Here is a 23,518-nt window from a genome sequence, read left to right on the forward strand (position 1 = left end):
AAAAAAAAAAAAAATAAAATTAACTTGCTGCCCACACTTCCAATCCAAGCTGATTCCATATTCCACCGTATGGTCAGAGTAACTCAAAATATGTTCAATCATAAGTATAGGAACATAATTAAATGTGCATCACAAATCCTGGAAACTATTCAAACAATTACTTTTTAGAATTTTTCATCACTAACCAGAATTTATACTAGTCTGTCTGAGAAAACCTCTCAACTTGTCACCTTTCTCCCTCTTTTGTGGTATGTATTAGCTGTTAGCACCAGCTAGGGTCTAGAAAAAAATTACTACCATCTTCCCCAAAGCACTACCAGTTTCCTGATATGATCTCACTTATTCAAAAACATGCAACATCTTTGGGCAGCTGACTTTCCCCCATTAGTTTTACTAAGCAACTTTACACACTACTAGTTTGAACCACCTCATAGTCTACCCTCCACTGGGTTTCTGAGATTACAAATTACACAGGAGATTGTCTATCTTCCTCTCATGGGGCCACTAGTGGGTTTGAACAGTCAAGGGAGGAACAGTCTTTGGGTTAGCAGAATAACTCTATACACATCACCAGAGCTCCCTTTGGTTTTATAAAAAGCTGGTTAATTTTTGACAGGATTACACTCTACAGATCTTTTTTCCTTTTTGATACTTTAGAAAGCCAGATCTGTAGCATTAAGTAAATGAAAGGTGAGAAAAAAGCATGACTTGCACATAAAAATATTTCAGACTTTTTTGAGTTCCACCCCTTAGCATCCTCAAAAACCTTGAGACAATTAACACAGAATAAATTCATACTCTATCAAAGGTACTAACTTAATTGTTCAAGCAATGAATTTTCAAAATAAGGGGGGAAATATAAAATTTAATCTATGAGTTCACACTTCAGAAGAAAACAAACTAACACATTTTCACTCAGTGATTAAAATGTAATTTCCACTTCTGTTTCCTATTGTTTCAAGAAAACTGACAAACCTTGAGCATTTAGCCACCAGGTAAAAAACAATGTAACATCAACAAGCTGGCAACTCTATGCTATGCTATGCTATGCTATGCTATGCTATGCTATCCCATCCAATGATCCCTATTTTAGCCTCCAAAATTTTCTATTATCTCAAAGGATGGTCAATAAGCAATACTGTTTTCTTCATTATTTCAACAGACATAAATTTACAAATTGAAATAATAATTGTGTTATGTGATGGGAATGTCCTAAGTTAACAATGGAGTAGTCTGTGACTCTGTCTAGGACCAATAAATAAGAATGAGGAAATTCTCCCTTGATTAATAACCAAAGCTATCAAATAGCATCTCTAATTCAGAGCAACCCAGCCTTAAAAAGTCACTAGTCTGAAATGGGTAATTTATTCCAAGGAAATCAGAAGAGACAGATTTCACCCGCTTTTCTCCCTCCTACTACTATTATCTTCATGAAGAGATGTATTATAAATTTTTATTATTTATAGCTTGCAGCAAATAACTTCCAACAAAGTTTCCAGCTCTACTTAAAAAATAAGGTACTCTGCTTTACTAAAGTACTATTTTCTAACTATTACTAGTCTCTGAATGAAAACCCACTTTCTTGAACCCTTCTATGGCACTCTACCGTGTCTGGGTTTCCTTCCAGAAGTACATTGATGGCTCTGTTGACATCTCCATTGCAGTCATGCAAAGCTATCACACATTCATCTTGGTTCTTGCCTGTGATATCAATCAACTGAAAGAGAAAGATCAGCAACGATCATAAATAAGCAGTCAGGAAATAAGGAGACACATTGCACTGAGAAAATCTACAGTTAGGGATCTCTCCAAATTATTGTGGAGTAATAACGTCAGTTTGAGAACTAAGGTGTGTCTGATTCAGGTCATATTCTTTCTGATCACTTGCTTGTGTATGAGAGCTGGACAATAAATAAGGATTACAGAAGAACTGATGCCTTTAAACTGTGGTGTTAGAGAAGGGCACTGAACATCTAATGGACGGCCAAAAGAACAAATACGTCTTAGAGAGGATAGAGCTGGAGTCCACACTGGAGGCAAAAATGATGAGGCTTTGCCCCACATACTTTGGCCATGTTGCTAAGGAGGGACTATTGATTGGAGAAGGACATGATGCTAGGAAGGATGAAAGGTCAGCAAAGAAGAGAAAGACCCTCGACCAGCTGGACTGATGCCAGTGACGGCTGCAATGAGCTCCTGTGTGTCAGGAAGCATGAGGATAGCACAGGATTGGACAGGGTTCCAATCTTTTGTTCATAGGGTCCCTATGAGTCATACTTAACTCAACAGCACCTAACACTAACAATCCTCCATAAAAGAAAACTGGCTGAAAAGACATAAGTTTAATTTGAAGGAACCAAACTTGAAAAGTAAACTATACGGCATTTTTATATTCTATTGCCAAAACTATCTCTGATTTGGATATATGGTAAAAAGTATTTACAAAGTTATCAAGCAATTAAACATGAAAAAAGAGAATTAAAAAAAAAGAAAAATGAGAATCAAAACGTAAAGCTCAACAAACTATGAATTTCTACATTCCCTTGATGTCACAGCTGCTCAAAAGGACTGTAAACTTGTACAAAGTTGTTCAATAAACAAGAGATTAAATATCAAACTTCTTTGAACAAGATTATTTGTGAAAAGATATATGGTTATTTAGATTAAAAAAACCCACTTATTGCCTTAATACATTTTTCAGATTATAATTCCTCTAATGCTTGCAAGAGATAGCATCCTGGTGGGCATCTACGTTGTTTTACTGTTTTTTTAATACAAATGTAGTCTCTCAGAAATTCTACAAATCAATAATACACTCACCTGTTTCACTTTCTCCTCAAAATCCGCATCATTATGGTCCGAAATCATCTGTGCAAGTCGAATTTGTTCTGCAGTGGCCTAGAAATTAGAAATCATGATTAAGAGCTGACAGTTTAAACCTCCTCCCACTTCCCAGTTTACTTCTCTGTTACAAATGACCAAAAAATAAGTGACGAAAACAGCAGTATGACTTGTTGCTGTTGATTGCCATTAAGCAGATGTCAATGCATAGAGACTCTATGTATACAGAGCTCCATACAATTTTCAAGGCCTTTCAGAAGCAGATCATCAGGCTTACCTTCCAAGCCTCCTTAAGGTAGGTTCAAAATACCAGTCAAACATTTAACCAACAAAGTGACAAAAACCAAAAACTTTCATAATTTTATTCTACAATGTCTTTAGGGTTAAAAAGTGGGGCTCTTTTCCACCAATATTCATAGTGAAAGAGGTTTTAATCTTAGGAACACTTCATCCACCCTGAAACACTTGTCCCTCAATTCAGACTAATGCTTTTATTTGCAAAGTTTAAAGAATGATATATCTTCTGAGTATTTGTGTACATGATATCAAGAAAATTTACTTGGAAGGAGTTGTGAAAGGAAAATTAATAAGATGACAATTCTAGTCTTACCTATTAAACTCATCTTACTAAGTAAAAAAGAAGTAACTGATTCACATCAGGATCAACAAACATCAAACTGGTAAAAGAAACAGATCTAATTTAGAAAAACAAAAAACATAAACTTCAGTACTCAGGTTATTTTACTCCTTAAACTTAAGGCATCCTACTTGTTAATTCTAAAGGAACAAACACAGGTCTTCAGGACAAAGGAAAAATTAGGTAAGCCCTCAAAGAGACTAGAGGAAGAGAAAAGCCAAGTCAGGGGGAAAAGGAGTAATGGCTAAAATCTAGAAATTAGCAAAACAAATGTTGGCTACAGAGCTGTTAAAGTGTAAGGTTAGAAAACAACTCATTATTGCTAATACAGCCCAGATAACAGAAGGGATCTGTATTTTTTAAAGTCTTATAACAGTAGTAAACAGTAAAACTTGTTGCATCACATTATGTCATTAAATTATCAGGCCCTAAGTATAAAAAGAAAGTAAACCAACCAACCAATCCACCCAAGAAGTGGAAAAAAAGTAAGAGTCCAATACAAAAGATGATGCTATATTGTGTAGAAGGCGGTATCAAGCAAGGCCACCTGGGGATCCACAGCTTTTGGGTTCTTTACCTGTGGTCGCTGCTTGTGCTGTGTCTGGTTTTGGTTTTGAGGTTGTTCCCAGTTTCCCCGGGCTCGGTTAGTGCCCACTGATGTCATCATTTACAGTATATACAAATAACAGTATTTACAAGGTAGAATACTGAAAGATTAAAAGAAAGAGTTTAGCTGTTAAATCTGGGCAGAATGTTTTCAATCTTTCATCACAATATAAACAAGTACTTTCATTTCTTCAAAAGAATAACCAAAAAGACATATAGGAAGCTCTGGTGGCCTAATGCTAAGAAGCTGCACTGTAATCCAAAAGGCACAGTTTGAATCCACCAGTTGCTTCCACCAGGGAGAAGAATGAACAACCTCCTCCTATGTGATTTACTGTCTCTGAAAATCTGCTAGAGGGTCAGCGATGGGTCAGTTCCAACTTGATGACAACAACATGACATATACATAGTTTAATACATTTCCAAAGAAACTATATTTGTTACTCTAGGTTTGTATAGGGCATGAGTAAATGAGTGCTTACTATAATTTAGTTAAGTTACAGTTGGTTTTTCTGTCTTTGTTTTAAGTTACAGTCAAAGGTTGTTATTTTTCCCATAAGCAAGTTTGTGCAACTTTGCTGCCTTGCTAATAAAATAATGTTGCTACAGCAAAAGCTTTCTATATTGATGCAAGTATCTTAAGTTTCTTTGACAGAAAAGTCTAAAAACAAATCTTTCCAGAAAAAAAGATAGGCCTATAATCCAGGGATAACAGCAAAAAAATACTGTACCCAATCAATCTGTGCAAAAAATCACCTTACTTGTCTTTTACATATATTACTCACAACCTCCAATAAAGGATAAAATCAAGCCTCTTTCTCCCTCAAGTTTCTACTCAGCATGATAAGGGGTTTTGCTTAACCGTAGCCTTCAACAGGACAAGTATTAGCCCTAGTAACTGCCCAGAATCTCAGTTCCCTGGAAAAGAATTACAACACACTGTTTTTTACAGCTGCCTCTTTGTTGGTCTTCTTGCTCTAGTGGCCCTGTGGTTAGGCGATTTAGCTGCTAACCAAAAGGTTGGTTGAGTCAAATCTACTAGCTGCAAAAGATGATGAGGCAATTTACTTCCATAAAGATTTACAGCCTTAAAAATAAAATACACACAGTTCTACCCAGTCCTTAGAGTGTCACTGAGTTGGAACTAATGGCAGTGGATCTGTTGGTATTCTAGTCTGCTAGTCCAAGAAGCCAGAATTACTATTACCCTTTACTAGTCACAATATACAGAAAATCTCAGACCTGTCCCCAACCATCTATCAGTTTTAACTGAAAGAGCAATCTTTTAAGTTTGAGACATTACTGCTGGTAAGAGGACTCATTTGAGCCTTTAAAGACATTGAACACATAGAGCCTTCCTAAAACCAGAACATAGTTTTTATTGCAACACTTTTAAGGAGCAAAGATTCCAGTGAATTCAAATTCCTTTATTCATACTTAAGTTTTATAATGCAATCTCAGCTGCTGTTTTTAGTATACAAAGAAAACAAACATCCTAGGATGAGGTGCTCCAAATAAGAGGTTAGTTTGCATTGTTTTATTCCATCTCAGCAAGATCAAGTCTGTACTTTTTGGTTCTATATTTAATTTTTTCATAAATTAAACTTTGTACAGGTTAATTCTAGACTGCCATAAAAATCACTGCTGGATTTTGAGGGGGGAGAGGGCAAACCTCTAAAGAAATTTCAAATATTCAAAGATTAACTGTCAGTAAAGTGAATTCCATGTTGGATGGTCACAGAGAAAGCCAACTTTCCTGCATAAATCCTTCACCAAGTGTAGTTAATAGATAATATAGATTTTTGGTTTGGGCATGATCATTTACAGTTAAGAATGCTACATTCTCTATCACCAAGAAAAGGTTTTACGGTAACATCAAGGCTAATTTTTAACCAATTCTTCTTGCCTCTATATACATGTACATGCACACAAATACCTGTAGGTATTCCAAGCTAGAGCAGGATTATTTGCTTTATTTGCTACCCAGTAGTTCATTTTCATTTTCTCTCTCTCTCTCTGCTTAAGTACTCTTGGAGCGAAGTCAGAAAGAGAAAAATACCAAGTTAAAAGACAAAAAGGATAGTTAAACTTTAAAACAGGCTCCAAGACAAAGATTCTAATATGGGAGCAGCCATTTCCTAACTAATTCAAAATCTGACTGCTTTCTATTCTACATGTGATTTCAATCAGCAAGCAGCTGACGGGTTTGAACCACTAACAGTCAAACACTTCAACCACCACACCACCAAAGCTCACATACTGTACCCAAATAGACATAAAAACATAAAAAATCATCTTGAAAACCACTATTTACCTAGAAAAGGAAAGAAGAAATCTTCCTGATAATCCTATTAACTTCCAGTTCTCTTTTACATGAGTATGACTAAAAAAATCTTACGATAGGCCAAAAGCCAAATGATCTAGGATCGCTTGGATGCACAGAATTCTTTGCCAAATGATCTAGGATCGCTTGGATGCACAGAATTCTTTGCCAAATGATCTAGGATCGCTTGGATGCACAGAATTCTTTGCCAAATGATCTAGGATCGCTTGGATGCACCGAATTCTTTGCCTTACAGTAAGTAGCAAGCCGACAGATACTCAGTTATCACTCAGAGTCATCACAATGAAAGTGAGGAATCTTGCTTAAACTTCCAGAGATCAAGAATATTTAAGAGAAGTGGGACCAGAAGTTTTCAAGACCAAGGGAATAAATAGTATGAAAATGAATACAAGCTTCCACATTAACTGCCCCTTATTAACTGACCAATTTATGAAAACCAGCTACTTAAAAAAAAGGTCAGCAAAATCTGACTAAAAAAAGAAAGAACAATATGAGTAACTACTATGCGTCTAGTACTTCAAGAAATACAAAGCAACTGCCCTCAGGGAGTTTACAATCTAAATTGTACAATTATTCAGAAACTTGTCTGACGCTGGTCTGGGGCAGATAATGCTGGCTGCCTCTAACAGAGCAATTTACTTCCTACATGGTATAGTGAGATGACTTAAAATACAAAACCAAAACATTTTATAGTCTTTCATCATTTATTTACATGTCAGCAATATTTCCTGTCTACAATGACCACTACTAGGAAAATATAGTCTTTAAAGACAATGCTGTAGGATCTCAAATCACTTTTATCAACACATAGTGAAAACGTTTTAGTTCTCTTAGTAATGTTGTCACTGACCCTAAACAGCTCTCAGCAAGTCACCTCAGATTTCCCAAAGCAGAAGATGGAGAGTGGAAAGTTGGGTTGAGAAAGACACAAAATACTAATATATACATCTAAAAAGTAAGGGGAGGTGAAACGCAAAAAAAAAGAAAACCATGACCCTTTAAAAAAAAAAAAGGCGTGTTATTGTGCTGTTTTTCCTTTCCACAACATCCTACACCAGAGGCGGCTACATTTCAAGAATGGTGGAAAAGAAAGGGCAGTCTCCTGTTTGTGACATCAGTTTTTGAAAACAATTCAGGGGGAAGCCCAGAAAGTGATGGGTCTGAAAAAATTCTGAATTCCTGTCCCATTATAAAAAGAGTGAATAAATACCCCAGTACTTTAGTGACGTCCCTTAGGCAGAATACATCCTATGGAGGCCTCCGTGTCCAGCTTTCAAATAACATAATTGTTTGCGGACCCAAAACTATAGTATGGGGTACCAGGAAGCTAAAGACAACAGTGAAAATACATTCCAAAAGTAGGGGTGTTGAGAAGACGGCCGGGTATTAAAAGGAGCTGACAAAGAGGGTGGAAATGGAGAGGGGACGCAAGCCCACGCGTGGAGGATGGAAGACTCACCCCACTGAACGCCACATTGGGAACACACGGGGCCAAGTGCCTCCCAACCTCCCACCCGGAACAAATTAATCCTCCGCACTCTAAGGGCCACATGGGGGAGTTTGGGGCAGCTCCACCCCATCGTCCTCCTTCCCCCCTGACGCCCCCAAACCAAGACGAATCCGGATCAGAGGAGGCCCGCAGAGGTCTGGAAGAGGAGGAGGCCCCTTCGTCTTCTCCACAAACATCAACCAAGGGAGACTCGGGCCCTACCTCGGGCAGAGCCCAGGCCTCGCTCGCTCGCGCTCTTTCTCGCTCTTCCCCCCGTCAGGCTCCAGCCGCATGCCCCCCCCTTCGGCTGCCCCAAGCCCCGCCCCGGCCACGCTCCCAAATCGAGGCCCCGGCTCTGGCGCGGCCCACTAGGCCGCGAATCTAACCATAAACAAAACCTCCGGCGGCCGATTCGAGGGGGAAGGCTAGGGTTCGCACAACCAGGAAAAGGGGTGTACAGTAGGGGCACACTTGGTGCGGGGGGGGGTCCTACCAAGGAAGAGGGATACGATGAGGATAGGGGAGAAAAGAGGGAGGGTAAAAGGGAGATCGCGGATTTAAAGGGGCCGCGGACAATACCCGGCCCCGCCGCGCTGCCGCTGCCGCTGCCACCGCCGCCAACGCCGCTGCGCTCCCAACTTTACCTCAGTCTCCTCCACACTGACACCCCGGGCCGCGCCGCCCCTGTCACGTGATATAAGATTCCCTCCTCCCCGCCCCCCTCCCTCTTTCCCTTCTAGCGCTCGCTCTCGAGCCCTCCCCCTCTCACTTGCCTTCCTGCGCCCCCAGAACGTGACGTGAGAAGGGACGCGCACGCAAGCGTGCGCGCGCCGCACCGCCACGAGACACCTCGCTCCCGTTCCGCGCGTCCTCCCCGCCTCCTCCACGGCCGCCCCGCCTTCACCACGTGACGTACGAATGGCCTCCACTTCCTCTTACTGGCGTAGTTCCGCGTCCCGGCCCTAGCACCTCATCCCAAGTGCCAGCCATTGCAGCCTCAGTTTCGGACCGAAAGGAAGCGGGAAGGCGTGGCCATACCCGCCCCCTCCTTCGACCGCCATGTTTTTAAGACAGGTCTGGCTTGATCTTCCCGGGTAAGGAAATGGCCGTGGAGCTCCAGGAAACCCATGCACCGTTGCCTCAACGGAAGCCTGGCTGACGAGGCAGGGTAACGAAGTACAGCAGAGCAGGTCTGTGCAGGGTGAGGCGGCCATGGCGTCCAGCAGTAACTGGCTGTCCGGAGTGAATGTCGTGCTGGTGATGGCGTACGGGAGCCTGGTGAGCTGTTCCACCACATCCTTGCTGTCGCGTCTGACCCAGTAGACTACCTCCTCTTGAACTACTCCTTGTCTTCATTCTTCACCCACTCACTTGCACCTTTTCCTGTCCCACGAGCAGCTAGGAACTTAACTTTGTGACTACGACCACCCTGCCCCTGCGGGGAACCCTCCCGTAAACACAGCGATGGACCCCATCCCTCCCTTCTTACAGGCTGACCCAAGCCCACCACAGTATTTGACAGACTTGCTTTGTACCAGTTTTTGCCCCGAAGGGAAAAGAAAAGCAAAAATCCCTGAGAATTCAAATATCTTTGAAAGTTTAATTTTTCGTGTTTTTCTGGACAGGTGTTTGTCCTCTTGTTTATTTTTGTGAAGAGGCAAATCATGCGTTTTGCAATGAAATCTAGAAGAGGACCTCATGTCCCCGTGGGACACAATGCTCCCAAGGTAGGTTCTTAAGGCAGGAGATAAACCTGATTGTCTAGATTTCTTCTGCCTTCAGAGATTTGGATTCCCTAGTTGCCGATGTGCTTACCATAGAAGACTTGGGAATTAACTCTCAGCCTTGAGACCTGGCTTACTTGCTCTGTGCTGTTTATATATACCATGCAATTTACTCTTTAAATTGGAACTAATGAACTTTCGTTTTGGCATCTAAGGAATGAAGCACTGGTATTTAATTACTTATTTGGCTTGGTTTCATTTTAGGATGAGGCTAAGCTGGCTAATTTATTCATTTATTCACTCTAAAGCAATGAAAATAATTACCTTCAAAAAACAAAACCCAAACTTTCACCTAGTCTACTCCTCCATAAGGGTTTCCTGTTATAAATCTTTATGGGAAGAAACTGCCCATTTTTCACACAGAGCAGCCAATTCAAACTTATTGAAAAGTTAGCAGCACAGCACACCACTAGAGCTCCTTTTAACTCATAACAGCAGTTCATAGCTGACCCTCCAGCAAGTTATCAGAGGAGCAGGTAGGTTAAAACTCTCTTTGAATTGGGAACTCTGTTTACTAGGTCACTAGAACTCTCTTAAGCTAAGGGCCCCATATATCACCTAATACTGCTGTTTTATGTTACAAACTAAAGTGAAGAAAGTGACTTACTCAAAAGTATATAGCTAGTGAGTAGCCAAATTGTCTTTTACTTTTGTTTACTCTCTCTTTAGTTAATGGATTCTTTTTTTTTAATTTTAAATAACTGCAGAAGAAATGAAATTTCTATCAATTCTACTTTCTTTTCTGCATTTCATGTTTTTAGTATCCACCTGCCTGCCTGTGATTTCTTGGAGATGTCTAATAGATAGCACTGAACACCCCATGGTCTGCTAAAAGAACAAATAAGTCTGTCTTGGAAAAAGTGCAACCAGGGTGCTTCTTAGAGGCAATGATGATGAGGCTTCATCTTGCATGCTTTGAGCATCTTGTTAGGAGGGAGCAGTCCTTGAAAGAAGACCTTGTGCTTGGAAAGAGGAGGATCAGTGAAAGAAAGGAAAACCCTTAACAAGATGGACTGGTATAGGGACTGTAATGAGCTTATGTATCTCAGATGATGGAGATGGCCCAGGGATAGAGCATGGTTCAGCTCCATTGTTCATAGGGTTGCTTTATGAGTCATAGTTGATTTGATGGCACCTAAAATCTTGGCTTCACTAGTCAGGAAATCAAAAGACAAATTGCACTGGGAAAATCTGTCAGGGACCTCTAATACTGAAAAGCAACGATGTCAATCTAGAGACATTAGATGTGCCTAATCCAGGCCATCATCTTTGCAATTACTTGCTATGCATCAGAGAGCTGGACAGTGAGTAAGGATGACAAAAGAACAATCAGTGTCTTCAAATTGTGTTGCTAGAGAAGAGTTTTGAATATACCATGGACTGCCAAGAAAACAAATAGGTCTGTATTGGAGAGGGTGAAACCAAGTTTCTCCTTAGAGGCTAGGATTTTGGCATGTGGCCAGGAGGGTCCAGTCCTTGGAGGGACATCATGCTTAGAAGGGTGAAGGGACAGTGCAGGAGAGGAAGACCTGGATAAGATGGATTGGTATAGTAACTGGGGCAATGGGGGGAGAAAGGGGGGTGTCGGAATCAGTAAATAGGCCCAGGACAGGGTAGGCTACAATGAGCTTGACGTGATAACACCAGATGAAGGAACACTGTTTCTGTGGCATTTTAAAAATTAAGCTGCTAAACCAATAAGTCAGCAGTTGAAACCTACCAGCATTCTGCATGATAAAGATGAACAGTCTACTTCTGTAAAGATTTACAGATAGTTCTATGTCATTCAGAGTCCTCTGAATCATAGTCACATAGGTAACAGTATATTTGGGGGCCATAGGAGGTGAAGATTCCCTTTGCATTGAAAAATACACAAAGTTTTTTGTCCATTGCTAGTACAAGTTTAAATGTGTGAAACTAGAAAGTAATTGGATTTCATAAAGTAAGATTACTTATGTATTTAATCCATGTTCTCCACTTCTTCTATGAAGAAATTAATCTTTGCGTTTATGCCCTAGATCATTCATAATATAATTGTTCATCTTTTTTTTTTTTTTAAATTTTAGTGTGTGTATCGTCAAATTGGATCTGAATGGTACAGGAGGAGATTGTCTCTCCTTCAGCAGAGCATCTGGTGGATTTGAACCACGTGCCTCTGGGATTGCAGTGCAGCTTCTTGCCACTAGGCCACCAGACCTCACCTCATCATTTTAAAAAACTTAATCCAGATGCCCACATTAGAATAATTGGTGGATATATTTGTATTCTGGAATACTATAAAGGAGTGAAAAGATAAAAGCATGCTAAGTAAAAAAAACCCAGACACACTATATAGACACAAATGTATATGATTGTGCATATATAACAAACATGAATGCATTACTGTGACATTCTAGAGTAGCCAAAACTATAGCAATGGAAAGGACATCAGTGTTGGCAGGGACCTGGAGGGGGACAAGGACTACAGAGGAGTGTGAGGGAACATTGAGGGGATGATGGTTGGAATGGTTGTTGAAAACAAGTTGCTCCACCAGATGCTCTGCTGGAGAAGGAGGACAATCTCCTGTACCAGTCAGATCTGATTTGACAGTACACGCAAAAAAATAATAATAAAATAAAAAACAAAACAAAAACCAAGTTGCAGCCTTTTATTCCTCATCTCCTTTCAGAAAAGAACTCTGTCCCTTTGGGGATAAAACTGTCTAATCTGTCATTACTGTTTACCCTCACAGGAAACCCAAATAAAACAAGTTGCAGAGAAATTTTTTCAATCCAGAGAAATTAAAAATCTGGCAATGCAAAGCATCTTACTTAGGACGAAAAGTCATTTAAAAGTAAAAAAAGACCTGCTAACAAATTAAGCTTAGAGATGAGAAGGCATGCAATCAAGGAGGAACATAAAGGGCTTCACAATTGTTAGTAACATTCCATTTCATAACTATAACAGGTGGTCATTCCTCTTAATGGTTTTTTATTCAGAATGTGTGTGTATTCTCTTTTGATTTCATAGGGAACATACATTTACTATCCAAAGGGATAATCCTACTTAAACCAACACTTTGAAGTAGCTGCATGTGAAGTATTTGTGGCAGAAATAATTGAACATAGTGGGGAGAAAAGCAGAATAGATACCTTCTCATTGAACTGAGCATGTTCATTCTCACCTCTAATTCCTTTCCAGAGTAAAAATGGCATTTTCTTTGGTTCAGGTACAGGTAACATTGTTCATTAACACATTCCACCACTAATTACCCATCTTATCATTTTTTTAATTATTGTGCTTTCCTTCCTATCCTACTCCTGGCACTGAACTAAAAGCGCCATCTGTAAAGTTGAAGGCATTCTGAGTTTTTTTGCCATCAGCTATAGTTTCTTCACATTTTTTTCTGACGTTACAAGAGAACTGCATTCTCAAAGTGCTTTCCATTTTCACTGAGGGCTTTGCTATTAGGATGATACAATCTAGCTTGGCCATTACACCCTTTCTCCACAGAGTCATTCCCACTCCTAGTTTCTTCATGTACTCCTCAGAGCCCTTGTCTGCCAGGTGTCTTTCTACTAGCTGCTGAATGTTGGCCATGGTGGGTGTAGACTGGCAGGTGGGCAGAGGAGGGTCAGATCTGGTGGGAGAGTGGCAAATCAGGAGGGTTTTTAAACTATTGCCTGGGAAGGTGAATATTCCCTCTTAGTTGGGTAATAAAGAGGTGAATACTCTGATAATTCTGAATAATTGAGGGAAGATATGCTTAGTACTTTTTCAATTTTTTTGTAAGTCTTACAGTCCACCAGGCTATTAAGAGACATTCTCAGGGTATTAAGAGGTTTCCCACACATGCTTTCTACACCTAATGGTTTATATGAGTTCTAATTGCTATCCACTTTTTTCCCTCAACTCAGAAAATTACAAGAGCTAACCAAACCCAGAGGCTTTCAATTTGATTCCACTGCTGCTCCACCAGAGAAATGCAGTCTTCCCATGCAGGTTACTGCCTCTGGAAACCCAATGGAGGGTCAGCTATCAGTTCTGACTTGGTGGTACATAACCAGAATTTTAATCTAACTGAAAATTAGGCATAATGTTGATGCCATGAAGCTTGAACAGATTGTGGCAGGTTAAAAGAGTGAAGATGTGCAACTTGGAGAATTTCTTATAGAACCTAGTCCTATTCTCACATCTTACCTATAATTTCAGTAGCTATTTATTCTGTGCTTCTGTTGTCATGGTGGTTCACTTGGTCTGCTTCATATTGATTGGAAGCAAAGTGCAGGGCAAATTGATTGTGTATTCTTTTCTCCATTTGAACAGGATCTGAAAGAGGAGATTGATATTCGACTATCCAGGGTGCAGGATATCAAATACGAGCCCCAGCTCCTTGCAAATGATGATGCCAGACTGCTACAGTTAGAGGCCCAGGGAAATCAAAGTATGTGGCAAGTTCTTTCCTTTGGGTGTGCTTCAGAGACACAAGTTCTGAGTGACTTTGCTCTCAAAGTTGTCAACATAGCTTTTGCCAAAACCAGCAGCTATGCCTCTTCTGAAACTGGGTATATATCTGAAGTAATGAGGTACTCTGTTAGCCTGCTATAGTTTGGGAGATTTTTTTGTGGTTGGTTGTTTTTTGTTTTGTTTTGTTTTTTGAGTTTGGGTGATTTTTGAGGGTTATGCCTGAGACTAGACTTTTTCTCAACAGATTGCTACAACTATCTATACAGGATGAAAGCTCTGGACGCCATCCGTGCATCTGGTAAGGGCCACCCAACAGGATTCATAAGGATTCTGGAAGCTCACCAGGGCAAAAAAAGTGATGAGGTTACTTTGCATTAGCTTCATGGTGTTATTTTAATGTGCTAGAGTTTAGAGAGCACTTTGGTTACTCTTTTGGAACACAAATTATATCTTTGCCAAAGGGTGGGTGGTGGTGGTTGTTATGTGCCATCGAGTTGTTTGCGACTCATAGCGACTCTATGTACAACAGCCCTAAACTCTGCTCTATCCTGTGCCAATCGCACTGCCTCTGACACACCCATCCCAATTACACCAGTCACTGAATCAATCCATCTTATAGAGTGTCTTCCCCTCTTGCACTGTCCCTCCACCCTCCCAAGCATGATGTCCCTCTCCACGGACCTGTCCCTCCTTGCAACATGCCCAAAGTATGTCAGATGAAGCCCCAGAATCCTTGCCTCCAAGGAGTAGCTTGGTTTAACCCTCTCCAGGATGAATCTGTTTGTTTTCTTGGCAGTCCATGGTATATTCAATACTCTTCTCCAGCACCACAGCTCAAAGGCATCAATTCTCCTGTCCTCCCTAGTCATTGTCCAACTCTCTGATGCATAACAAGTGATTGCAAAGACCATGGCCTGTATCAGGTGCACCTTAGTCTCCAGAGAGACACCGTTGCTCTTGAGTACTTTAGAGAGGTCCCTAACAGCAGACTTTCCCATCGCAATATGTTTTTTTTATTTCCTGGCTGCTGGTGCCAAGAGTGTTGACCGTGGAGCCAAGCAAACTGAAGCTGTGAACAATCTCAATCTCAATCGCCATCCATCCTGATGCTAGGGTAGCTTTTTAAAAGTTCTCTTTTCTTGAAATTTTTTGTTTCGCAAGCTGTATATTAACAGTTTGTAAAGACAAGTGATTTTAACATAATAAAATTAATGCTGCTGAATTATACATATGGAGAATGTTGAAATGGCAAGTCATTTCTTACCGATATGCTTTGTTATTGTTATTATGTGCTATCAAGTTGCTTGCAACACATCGTGATCCTATGTATAACAGCCCTGAACCCTGCCCTATCCTGTGCTAATCTTATTGTCTCTGACCCATCTATCCTCATTACCCCATCACTGAATCACTCCATCTCATCGAGGGTCTTCCTCTCTTGTTCTGTCCCTCTGTCCTTCCAAGCATGATGTCCCTCTCCAAGGACTGGTCCCTCCTTGCAACATGCCCAAAGTATATCAGACTAAGTTTCAGAATCCCTGCCTCCAAGGAGCATCCTGGTCTCACCCTCTCTAGGATGAACCTGTTTGTCCTCCTCACTACAATTAAAATAGGCAAAATCTACTTTTTCACTACCAAGATAGCTAGTTCTTGAAATTTTCTTATGAGCATTTGTCATGTATGTTCTCTTCTATAAAAATGTGTCTTAAAAAAAATGTCTTAAAAGTCATGATGGGTAAGTGGAGTGTTAAAAAAGTTATGTCATTATTCTGTGCCATTGGTATAGCTTACAATTGTGTTATATTATACATAGCTTTAAGTTTGAGAAATTAACAAAAAGACTTAAGGATAAGATCAATGAATAAAAAGAATAAAGATTATCATTGTGCTATTATCTTCCCAGAAATCCCATTTCATACTGAAGGCCGGCATCCCCATTCCCTAATGGGCAAGAATTTTCGCTCCTACTTGCTAGATCTACGAAACACCAGTACTCCTTTCAAGGGTGTGCGTAAGGCCCTCATTGATACCCTTCTGGATGGTTATGAAACAGCCCGCTATGGGACAGGGGTAAGCTGGATAGCCAATTAATTACTCCTGAAAGAAACTATGGGAATGGCCCAGACTGAAAGATTTCATGCTTTTTGCTTTCTTCAGGTCTTTGGCCAGAGTGAGTACCTACGCTATCAGGAGGCCCTGACTGAGCTGGCCACCGCGTGAGTTTGGAGGGGAACATGTCAAAGGGAACTGGCAGGTTGGCTCCATGTTGTTAGAAGATACAGTTGTGCCCAACTGTTGACACAGTGAAATAACCCCTATGAGAATTGTCAGATCTTTAGACTATTAAAACTGTGCTGACTGACATTGAAAGTACAAACTATGATATAAGCTAGGTTTTATTCTCTTTTCCATTGTATTGTTCAGTTGAGTAAAATTTGAGAATTGGTATGGTCTAGCAGAAGTAATGAAGCTTTCCAGCTCCTTAAGTTCCTCTCTTTTTAAAGTGCCTTATTCCAATGTAAGAGTGAAGTCCCACACATCTTTATTACACATGGTGCACTAGTAACCCTTTCCAAAGCACTATAGAGTCAGCTGCTAGGTATTTATGTTACAGAAGACTCATGATTTTTCTTAAGAATCCATTTAATAGCCCTGTGGAATAGTTCTGTGCTAACAGATGAGGTTGCCATGACTTGGAATCTATTCAACCAAATTCTTTCCTTGGAACACAAAACTAGTTTCACTTGGTTAAAAAGGGAAAGGATTTGGGTTTTTGGGTCAACATAGTTTTGTTATGTTAAGTGTGCAAATGTTAAAGTGGTTGGTGTAGAAGGGAAGCCATTCTAGAATAGAAAGTTAGTCGGAATCCATGGAACATTTGTGCAGTGTTGAAATAGCTTTCTCACTGAAAATGAGCTACCTTGTTTCTCTAGTCAGTAAGCCCCAGTAAAAACTTAATCTCTGGTAATAACCTACACAGAACAGTGGATGAAAGTGAACATGGAGCTCCTGGACTGGCACAGCTATAACGGCTCGTATCGTTTCTGCCTGTGTCCGCTGCCTGTGGATGGCCCTTTCACCGCTGTCCCAGGCCATCACGTTAACCACGCGCCTCAGCCACTGAGCACTGCCTTGGGTTCTGCGGGAATCCAGACGAGACGTCGCATTCCGCAGCCACTCCTTATATTTGCACAGGTTCCTAGGAGAGTCACACAGTTGTGCTGTCTGCATAGTGATGCATCCCTGTTGACGTTAGAGGGCAGCCAGGATTGGGTTGTTTATGTCTTGCAGCTCTATGATAAGATTGACCCAGAAACACTTTTCAGTAAATTTACGTTTTATGAAAGACCTGGGCTTAAACTGTTTGGGCCAGCTGGAGATTATCATGGCCACAGAGGATGAATTTGACTTTGAAATTCCTGATAATAATAATTCCAGAAAAACTAATGTGTCCACAAGAAATTGTAGATTACGTTGCAGATAAGAATATATGTGAATAGAACATAAGACCACCTTTCTTCTCTGAGAGAAGATTCCAACAACTCTGGCAAGCATCTCGAAGTGAGAAGACCTGTTAGTAGCATTGCCCACTTTGATGGAGTAATTCTGTTAGACTTGTATTTAAATTATAAGTTTTCGTCCTTGACAATAAATCTATAAGACAAAAAAAAAAGTAAAAAAATAATGAACATGGAAAAAAGGTTGTAAACAGTCTTGGAGTCAGGCCAACCGGCTTGTTCAAAAGTTCAAAATTCAGTCTTCGTGACTTTTAGGTCCAGTGAGTACAATAAAAGGAGTAAACACTTTGAAATCTGACAAATTTAGGTTTGAATCCCAGGTCTCTGTCATTTAGTAGCTTCATGATCTCAGGAAAGTTACTTATTAAACTATAAAAGACAGGAATGAGACCACCTCATATAGGATATTTGGAATTAGATATTAGTAAAACATCAGATATAATGTTTTAATTTGTATGTGCCTAATATCCTTTTTCTTTTTGTTCTTTGAGATTTTGAAGGACTCTTTGAACATATTAGCTACTTAGTTTAGATCAATTGGCAGAGTTCCATGTTCAAAGCATAACAAAACAAAAGGTTGTATGAGAGGTAGAAACTCTAAGTTTCTTTGCAGTTTCTAAGATACTGTATGGGATTTGGGTAACAATTTGGGGAAAATAAGGAACTGATGGCACAGTCTGTAGTGTGAAGCACTGCTAATCAAAAATCAGTTCAGCTCCACCATGAGAGAAAGATGGGCAGTGTCCTCTGTTATGGAACATTTACAGCTTCGGAAACCAGTGGGGGTTACTATGAGCCAGAATTGACTTGATGACAATGAGTTTACTTTGAGTTTGTAGTTTAGGACACAAACTATTTGTGGCTATTGAGGTATTTATGGGATGCGATGAGTCCTTAATTGTTGGTAGCCTTTATACTTTTCTTCTCAGTGACCTGCCCTCTGTATTCGTCAGGGTCAAAGCACGAAGTGGGAGCTCTCAGCGACATCACCAGTCAGCAGCCAAAGACCTTACCCAGTCTCCTGAAGTCTCTCCAACAACCATCCAGGTTACATACCTCCCCTCCAATCAGAAGAGTAAACGGGCCAAGAACTTCCTAGAACTGAAGAACTTTAAGGACAACAATAATACATTGGAGAGTACTCTGTGATGGAATTAAAGAACTCTTGCTATGGAGTGTGCCAGACCTACAGTGTCCATGCTGGGCAAGCTTCAGATTATCTGGCTCACAGGCCCAAACTATTGGCCAAAACTCATACTGTGTGCAGAGCTCATGCCTGGAGGCCCTTTCTTATGGAATGTTTCAGAACCACAGTTAAAACTTTTTCTGGAGTACAATTCAGTTGTTCTTAGGTTTCTGTCAAGACTTCCTTAAAAATCTTTACCTTATTTTGATTATAATTCACATTACCTGTTCCAGGATGTTTAATCCTAAAAGTTAAGAACAAGGTTAAGTAGGAACTGTTCAGATTAAGGGTGTCTCAAGTTAATTGCTAGGAAAGGCAGACAAGAATTGGTTGGGGAGATTGGGTGAGGCAGTGGGTAGTATATAAAACAACTTCCACTTAAACAAAGATAGGCTGAAAGAATAGCACAGCTTTCTTGAAATATAAAGATCTGCCTTTCCATACTGTTATGACTTGGAAAAGTGGGGAGTGGAGGACAACTTCTGACACCTGGTATAATCCCATTTCTACCACCACCACCGTTGGAAATATTGTGGACAATGAGAAGAAATGGTTTCTTCTATCAAGCCAATGCATTAGTCTGACTTTATAAATTGGTTATTTAATAAAATGAGTTATTAAAAAATAAAACTGATTCATTCATTTAGTTTTTATAAAAATAGGCTTATGTACTGGCCTAAGTAGGACATGAACATTTACCTTGACAATCAATGGGACTGTGGGACCTTGGACCTAGAACCATTCAGATAGCTTTGAGACTCCCAACAGAATAAGTCCTGAAATTGGGACTCTGGCCCTTAACTCAGTTGCCTGTGTCGTTAATAGAAGGCTGCAGAACTAGTATTCCTTTTAGGTCACCAAGGCAACAGGCCAGGTGGCCAATCATCTCATGCCCAGGGTCAGTGTTAGAGACGAGAATGTTGCTGTGACGACCGAACCTCAGTGACTTAACTAAGAAGAAGGAATGCACAGTCTCCTAGTACCATATCACACAAGTCTGTAGACATGTCTTTGGAAAACACAAGAGTAGAAGAGGTATAAAAATAATTAAAAAAAGAGTAGAAGTATGCAGAATTGAGAAGAGGGACTGGGGTGAAGATATTTCCCTTGAAGAGGTTATAATAAAAATTTACCAGAATGTAGCAGGAGGATTGTTATAGTTTGGCACATCCAAAACTGCTAGTGAAGTATTTGTTCCATCCCAACATCAGCATTTTAATTTGATTTATTCTAAATGGAATAGTGATTTGCTTTCCTTACCTCCCCAAAGAAATGGACCATTCCCTCTAACAAAGGCTATGTTCTTTTGGCTACAAAGTACAGAGGCCAAGGTTTGGAAAATTAAGCAGATCAACATAACTCCTTTTATTTTGCAGAATTTTCAAAGAGCTGTAGAACTTAAGAAGATTGCCAGGTAACTTCTGTTTTTCTCTCCATTTTGCCTTCCAGAGTTGACTTTTTCACTTCCCTGTCCTCTAAACATTACAAAAATTAAAACATTCAAAGCAGCGGCCACTATTTCTTATAGCAAGCCACTAGGTTAAGCAACCTACTAGGTTAAACTACACAGACTATATGGTCTTCATAGCTTCCTGCTTTCCTTCTCCAAAGGAAAATAGGAGCAAACTTTTTGTTGATTTTGAGATTTTCTGTAGTGGTGGTTTCTGGGTTTAGGGTTTTGTTTTTGTGTTTTTGAGAGTTCAAGTATTTGTTGCCTGGCACACTTCTAACCATATAGTACTTGGGTAATAACTACTGGGTGAGATGACTTGACAGCTTATCTTAAACCTGGAGAGTTTTGCAAAACCACTGATGTTCTGGTTTTATCCTTGGGGATTCTAATTTAAATTACCTGGGATGGAATCGAATGCAGGCTATCACACTGAGAGCTAGCAAGGATGTTAGGGGGAAAGAAGATGTATGATTTAGTAGGAGCCTAGGTCTAAGTAAGGAGCCTTGGCACAGGAGGGACTTGGCAACTCATCAAAAGGTTTGTGGTTCAAACTCAACAGTGGCTCCAACAAGTGAAACAATTTGGCAGTCTGCTCCTACAGAGTAGAAAGCACTTCAGGCAGTTCTACCCTTGTGATGTGTTCTCTGCCCTGATAATACACCATCTACGTGCTGCGTCAGCCTTGTAAACCTTTGGAGGAGTTCTCTGCACAAACAGGTTCCCATGAGTCAGAATGGACCAGGTAGTGTTTCCAGTTACCTGTTCAAAAAGAGTTTGCAGTCTTAATTACAGCACAGAGATTCTGAGTAAAGAATCATCACTGATAGGTTTTGCTTCTTATAATTCTAACCCAGTCACTCCCCCTCTTCCTGGACAGGTGGCAAGATTCACATGCTCACTGTCTGTGGGATATGACCCTGAGTCAGAGGAGATACCCATATGCCCTTCTAAGGATACAGGACACAATAGGGCAGGAGTTGGCACTAGCCAATAAACAGCTACTGATGGTGAGTGCTAGCGGGGGTAAGGAGGGTGTGACCCTGAAGTTTTACCCATTACTGCCCTGTGCCTTTGCCCTTTGGGATTCCCAGGCTTCTAGTCTCTGCTTTGATTTCCCACCTTATTTGTCTAAGGTTTTAACTTTTACTGAAACAGCAATTTTTTTTTAACTAAAAATACTGAAACTATTAGAGTCCAAAGTGCATTCTAATCATAGCTTTTCTCGTCTTTGTGAGACTTAAAACTGCTCCTTAGTGTCCAGCATCTGCCTTTCGTATCTCTCTTTCCTCACGGTCCCCAGTTGCTATCATGTCATATCTTTGTAGAGGGTTCTGGTGGCTTACTGATAAAGAGTTGGCACTGCCAACCTGAAGGTACATGGTTTAAATTCATCAGCTGTTATGTAGGAGAACAATGGGCAGTCTTTCCCCATGTGAATCATTGCCTCTGAAAACCTGCTGGAGGGTCAGCTATGGGTCAGTTCCTACTCAGTGGTGGTGGTGGTAGTTATGTGCTGTCATCTGCAACTCACAGTGACCCCTATGCACAGTAGCTCTGAACCCTGCTCTATCCTGAGCCTATCTCACTGACTCTGACACACTCTTGTTACCTCAGTTCTTGTATAAATCCATCTAATCCAGGGTCTTTCTCTACTTCTCTGTCCTTTGACCTTCCAAACACGATATCCCACCTGGCTATATCCCCAAAGTACGTGAGGACTGCTGGAGCCAAGAATGTTTTGGTTTTTTTTTGAGCCAAGAATGTTGATTGTGGATCCAAGCAAGGTGAAATTGTTCACAATCTCAATATCTTCTCCATCCATCATGGTGCTGCCAATTGGCCCATTGGTGAGAATCTTTGTTTTCTTGATGTTGAGTTTCAATCCATATTGTAAGCTACAGTCCTTGACCTTCAGCAAATGTTTAGGTGCTCCTCAGTTTCAGCAAGCAAATTTGCATAGTGCAGGTTGTTGATGAGTCTTCCTCCAGTCTTGATACCACATTCCTCCCTGTAAAGTCTAGCCTTTAATCTGTTCTGCATACAGATTGAAAAGGAGATAGGACACATTGCTGACACAATCTTTTTCTGATTTTGAACCATGAAGTATTTTCAATTACAGGCTTTGCATGAGCACAATCAGGTATTCTGGGACTCCCATTCTTCTCCAGGTCAGCCACAATTTGTTGTGATCCACATAGTCAAATGCCTTTGCATAGTCAATGAATTACAGATAGACATTCCTCTAGTACTCTCTGCTTTCAACCAAAATGTATCTGACACTGGTGATAATGTCCCTACTGCCATGGCCTCTTCTAAACCAAGCTTGTATTTTGGTAGTTCTCTATTGATGTACTGTTCTAGTAACTTTTGGGATATCTTCAGCAGGATTTTGCTTGCATAAGATATTACTGTTAGTGTTTGATAATTTCCACACTGTTGGATTACCTTTCTTTGGAATGGGAATACATATGGATCTCTTGCCATCATTTGGCCAGGTGGTTGTCCTCCAGATTTCTTGGTACCGCCTGGTGAGCACTTGCAGGGCTCCATCTGTTTCTTTGCAGTATGTCAATTGGTATTCCATCAATTCTTAGGGCCTTGTTTTTTGCCAGTTTCTTCAGATCAGGTTGAACTTCCTCCTTAATCACCATTACCTCTTGAATATAAGTTGTTTCATTATATACTTCTGTGTCAGCCAGTTATTTTTGGTACAATGACTCTGTACTCCTTCCATCTTCTTTTTATGCTTCTTGAATCATTAAGTATTCTGCCCATAGCATCCTTAAATATTGCAACTCCAGGCTTGAATTTGTTCTTCAGTTACTTCAGCTTAAGAAATGCTGAGGGAGTTCAACACTTGATTTTCCAACTGTTCAGCTGCTTTGAAGGAAATAGCAAAAAACAAGGCCACAGGAATAGATGGTATACCAGTTGATATATTTCAGCTAACAGATGCTGCCCTGGATATGCTCACCAAGTGTGTCAAGAAATCTGGAGAACAACCACTTGGCCAAATGATTGGAAGAGATCTATATTTGTTCCCATCCCAAAGAAAGGTGACCAAAAAGAGTGTGGAAACTATAGAACAATATAATTGATTTCACATGCAAGCAAGATTCTGCTGAAGATTATCCAAAAACGACTGGAACAGCACATCAGCAGAGAACTGCCAGAAGTCCAGGCTGGGTTTAGAAGGGATCGTGGTACTAGGGA

General features: G+C 40.4%; 3 protein-coding genes and 1 pseudogene across 7 annotated transcripts in view; 2 read left to right on the forward strand and 2 right to left on the reverse strand.

Moving 5' to 3' along the window:
- UBAP2L (ubiquitin associated protein 2-like) overlaps positions 1-8,688 on the reverse strand; it is a 50,685-nt gene extending 41,997 nt beyond the window's left edge. For 2 of the 3 annotated variants that reach the window (XM_006895842.1, XM_006895844.1), the window contains exons 1-4: positions 8,562-8,688; positions 4,056-4,185; positions 2,821-2,898; positions 1,607-1,717 (exon numbers count right to left, since the gene is read on the reverse strand). In XM_006895842.1, coding sequence (XP_006895904.1) covers positions 1,607-1,717; positions 2,821-2,898; positions 4,056-4,145 — 279 coding nt within the window. In that variant the 5' untranslated portion in view covers positions 4,146-4,185; positions 8,562-8,688. The remainder of the gene's footprint in view (positions 1-1,606; positions 1,718-2,820; positions 2,899-4,055; positions 4,186-8,561) is intronic. The other variant, XM_006895843.1, reaches the window with a different exon arrangement.
- A 283-nt stretch (positions 8,689-8,971) lies between these two features.
- LOC102862341 (chromosome unknown open reading frame, human C1orf43) lies at positions 8,972-18,815 on the forward strand. Of its 3 annotated transcripts, XM_006895847.1 has the most exons (7): positions 9,056-9,195; positions 9,543-9,644; positions 14,008-14,125; positions 14,393-14,446; positions 16,052-16,218; positions 16,306-16,364; positions 18,620-18,815. In XM_006895847.1, exons 1-7 carry the CDS (start codon positions 9,130-9,132, stop codon positions 18,813-18,815), a joined length of 762 nt encoding a protein of 253 aa, XP_006895909.1. In that variant the 5' UTR covers positions 9,056-9,129. The 3 variants fall into 3 exon arrangements, with proteins under 3 accessions (XP_006895910.1, XP_006895909.1, XP_006895911.1); XM_006895848.1 differs by lacking the exon at positions 9,543-9,644 and having other exon boundaries at positions 8,972-9,195; XM_006895849.1 differs by lacking the exons at positions 9,543-9,644; positions 14,393-14,446 and having other exon boundaries at positions 9,130-9,195.
- LOC102861935 lies at positions 12,907-13,281 on the reverse strand (annotated as a pseudogene).
- Positions 18,816-19,857: 1,042 nt separating the features above from the next.
- The window catches only part of LOC102863296 (chromosome unknown open reading frame, human C1orf189), a 6,244-nt gene continuing 2,583 nt past the window's right edge, over positions 19,858-23,518 (forward strand). Inside the window, exons 1-3 of the mRNA XM_006895850.1 lie at positions 19,858-19,887; positions 20,229-20,266; positions 21,183-21,312. Coding sequence (XP_006895912.1) covers positions 19,858-19,887; positions 20,229-20,266; positions 21,183-21,312 — 198 coding nt within the window. The remainder of the gene's footprint in view (positions 19,888-20,228; positions 20,267-21,182; positions 21,313-23,518) is intronic.

This window comes from Elephantulus edwardii, unplaced genomic scaffold (genome assembly GCF_000299155.1).
Source record: "Elephantulus edwardii isolate Elephantulus edwardi_28Jun2011 unplaced genomic scaffold, EleEdw1.0 scaffold00176, whole genome shotgun sequence".
Lineage (NCBI taxonomy): Eukaryota > Metazoa > Chordata > Mammalia > Macroscelidea > Macroscelididae > Elephantulus > Elephantulus edwardii.

Excerpts from the sequence above, each read along its gene's own strand:
- LOC102862341 (XM_006895847.1), top strand. The coding sequence starts at position 9,130 with ATGGCGTCCAGCAGTAACTGGCTGTCCGGAGTGAATGTCGTGCTGGTG. Across the intron at positions 14,447-16,051 it reads GGACGCCATCCGTGCATCTG|AAATCCCATTTCATACTGAA; the intron begins GTAAGGGCCACC and ends TTATCTTCCCAG. Across the intron at positions 16,365-18,619 it reads CTGACTGAGCTGGCCACCGC|GGTCAAAGCACGAAGTGGGA; the intron begins GTGAGTTTGGAG and ends TGTATTCGTCAG.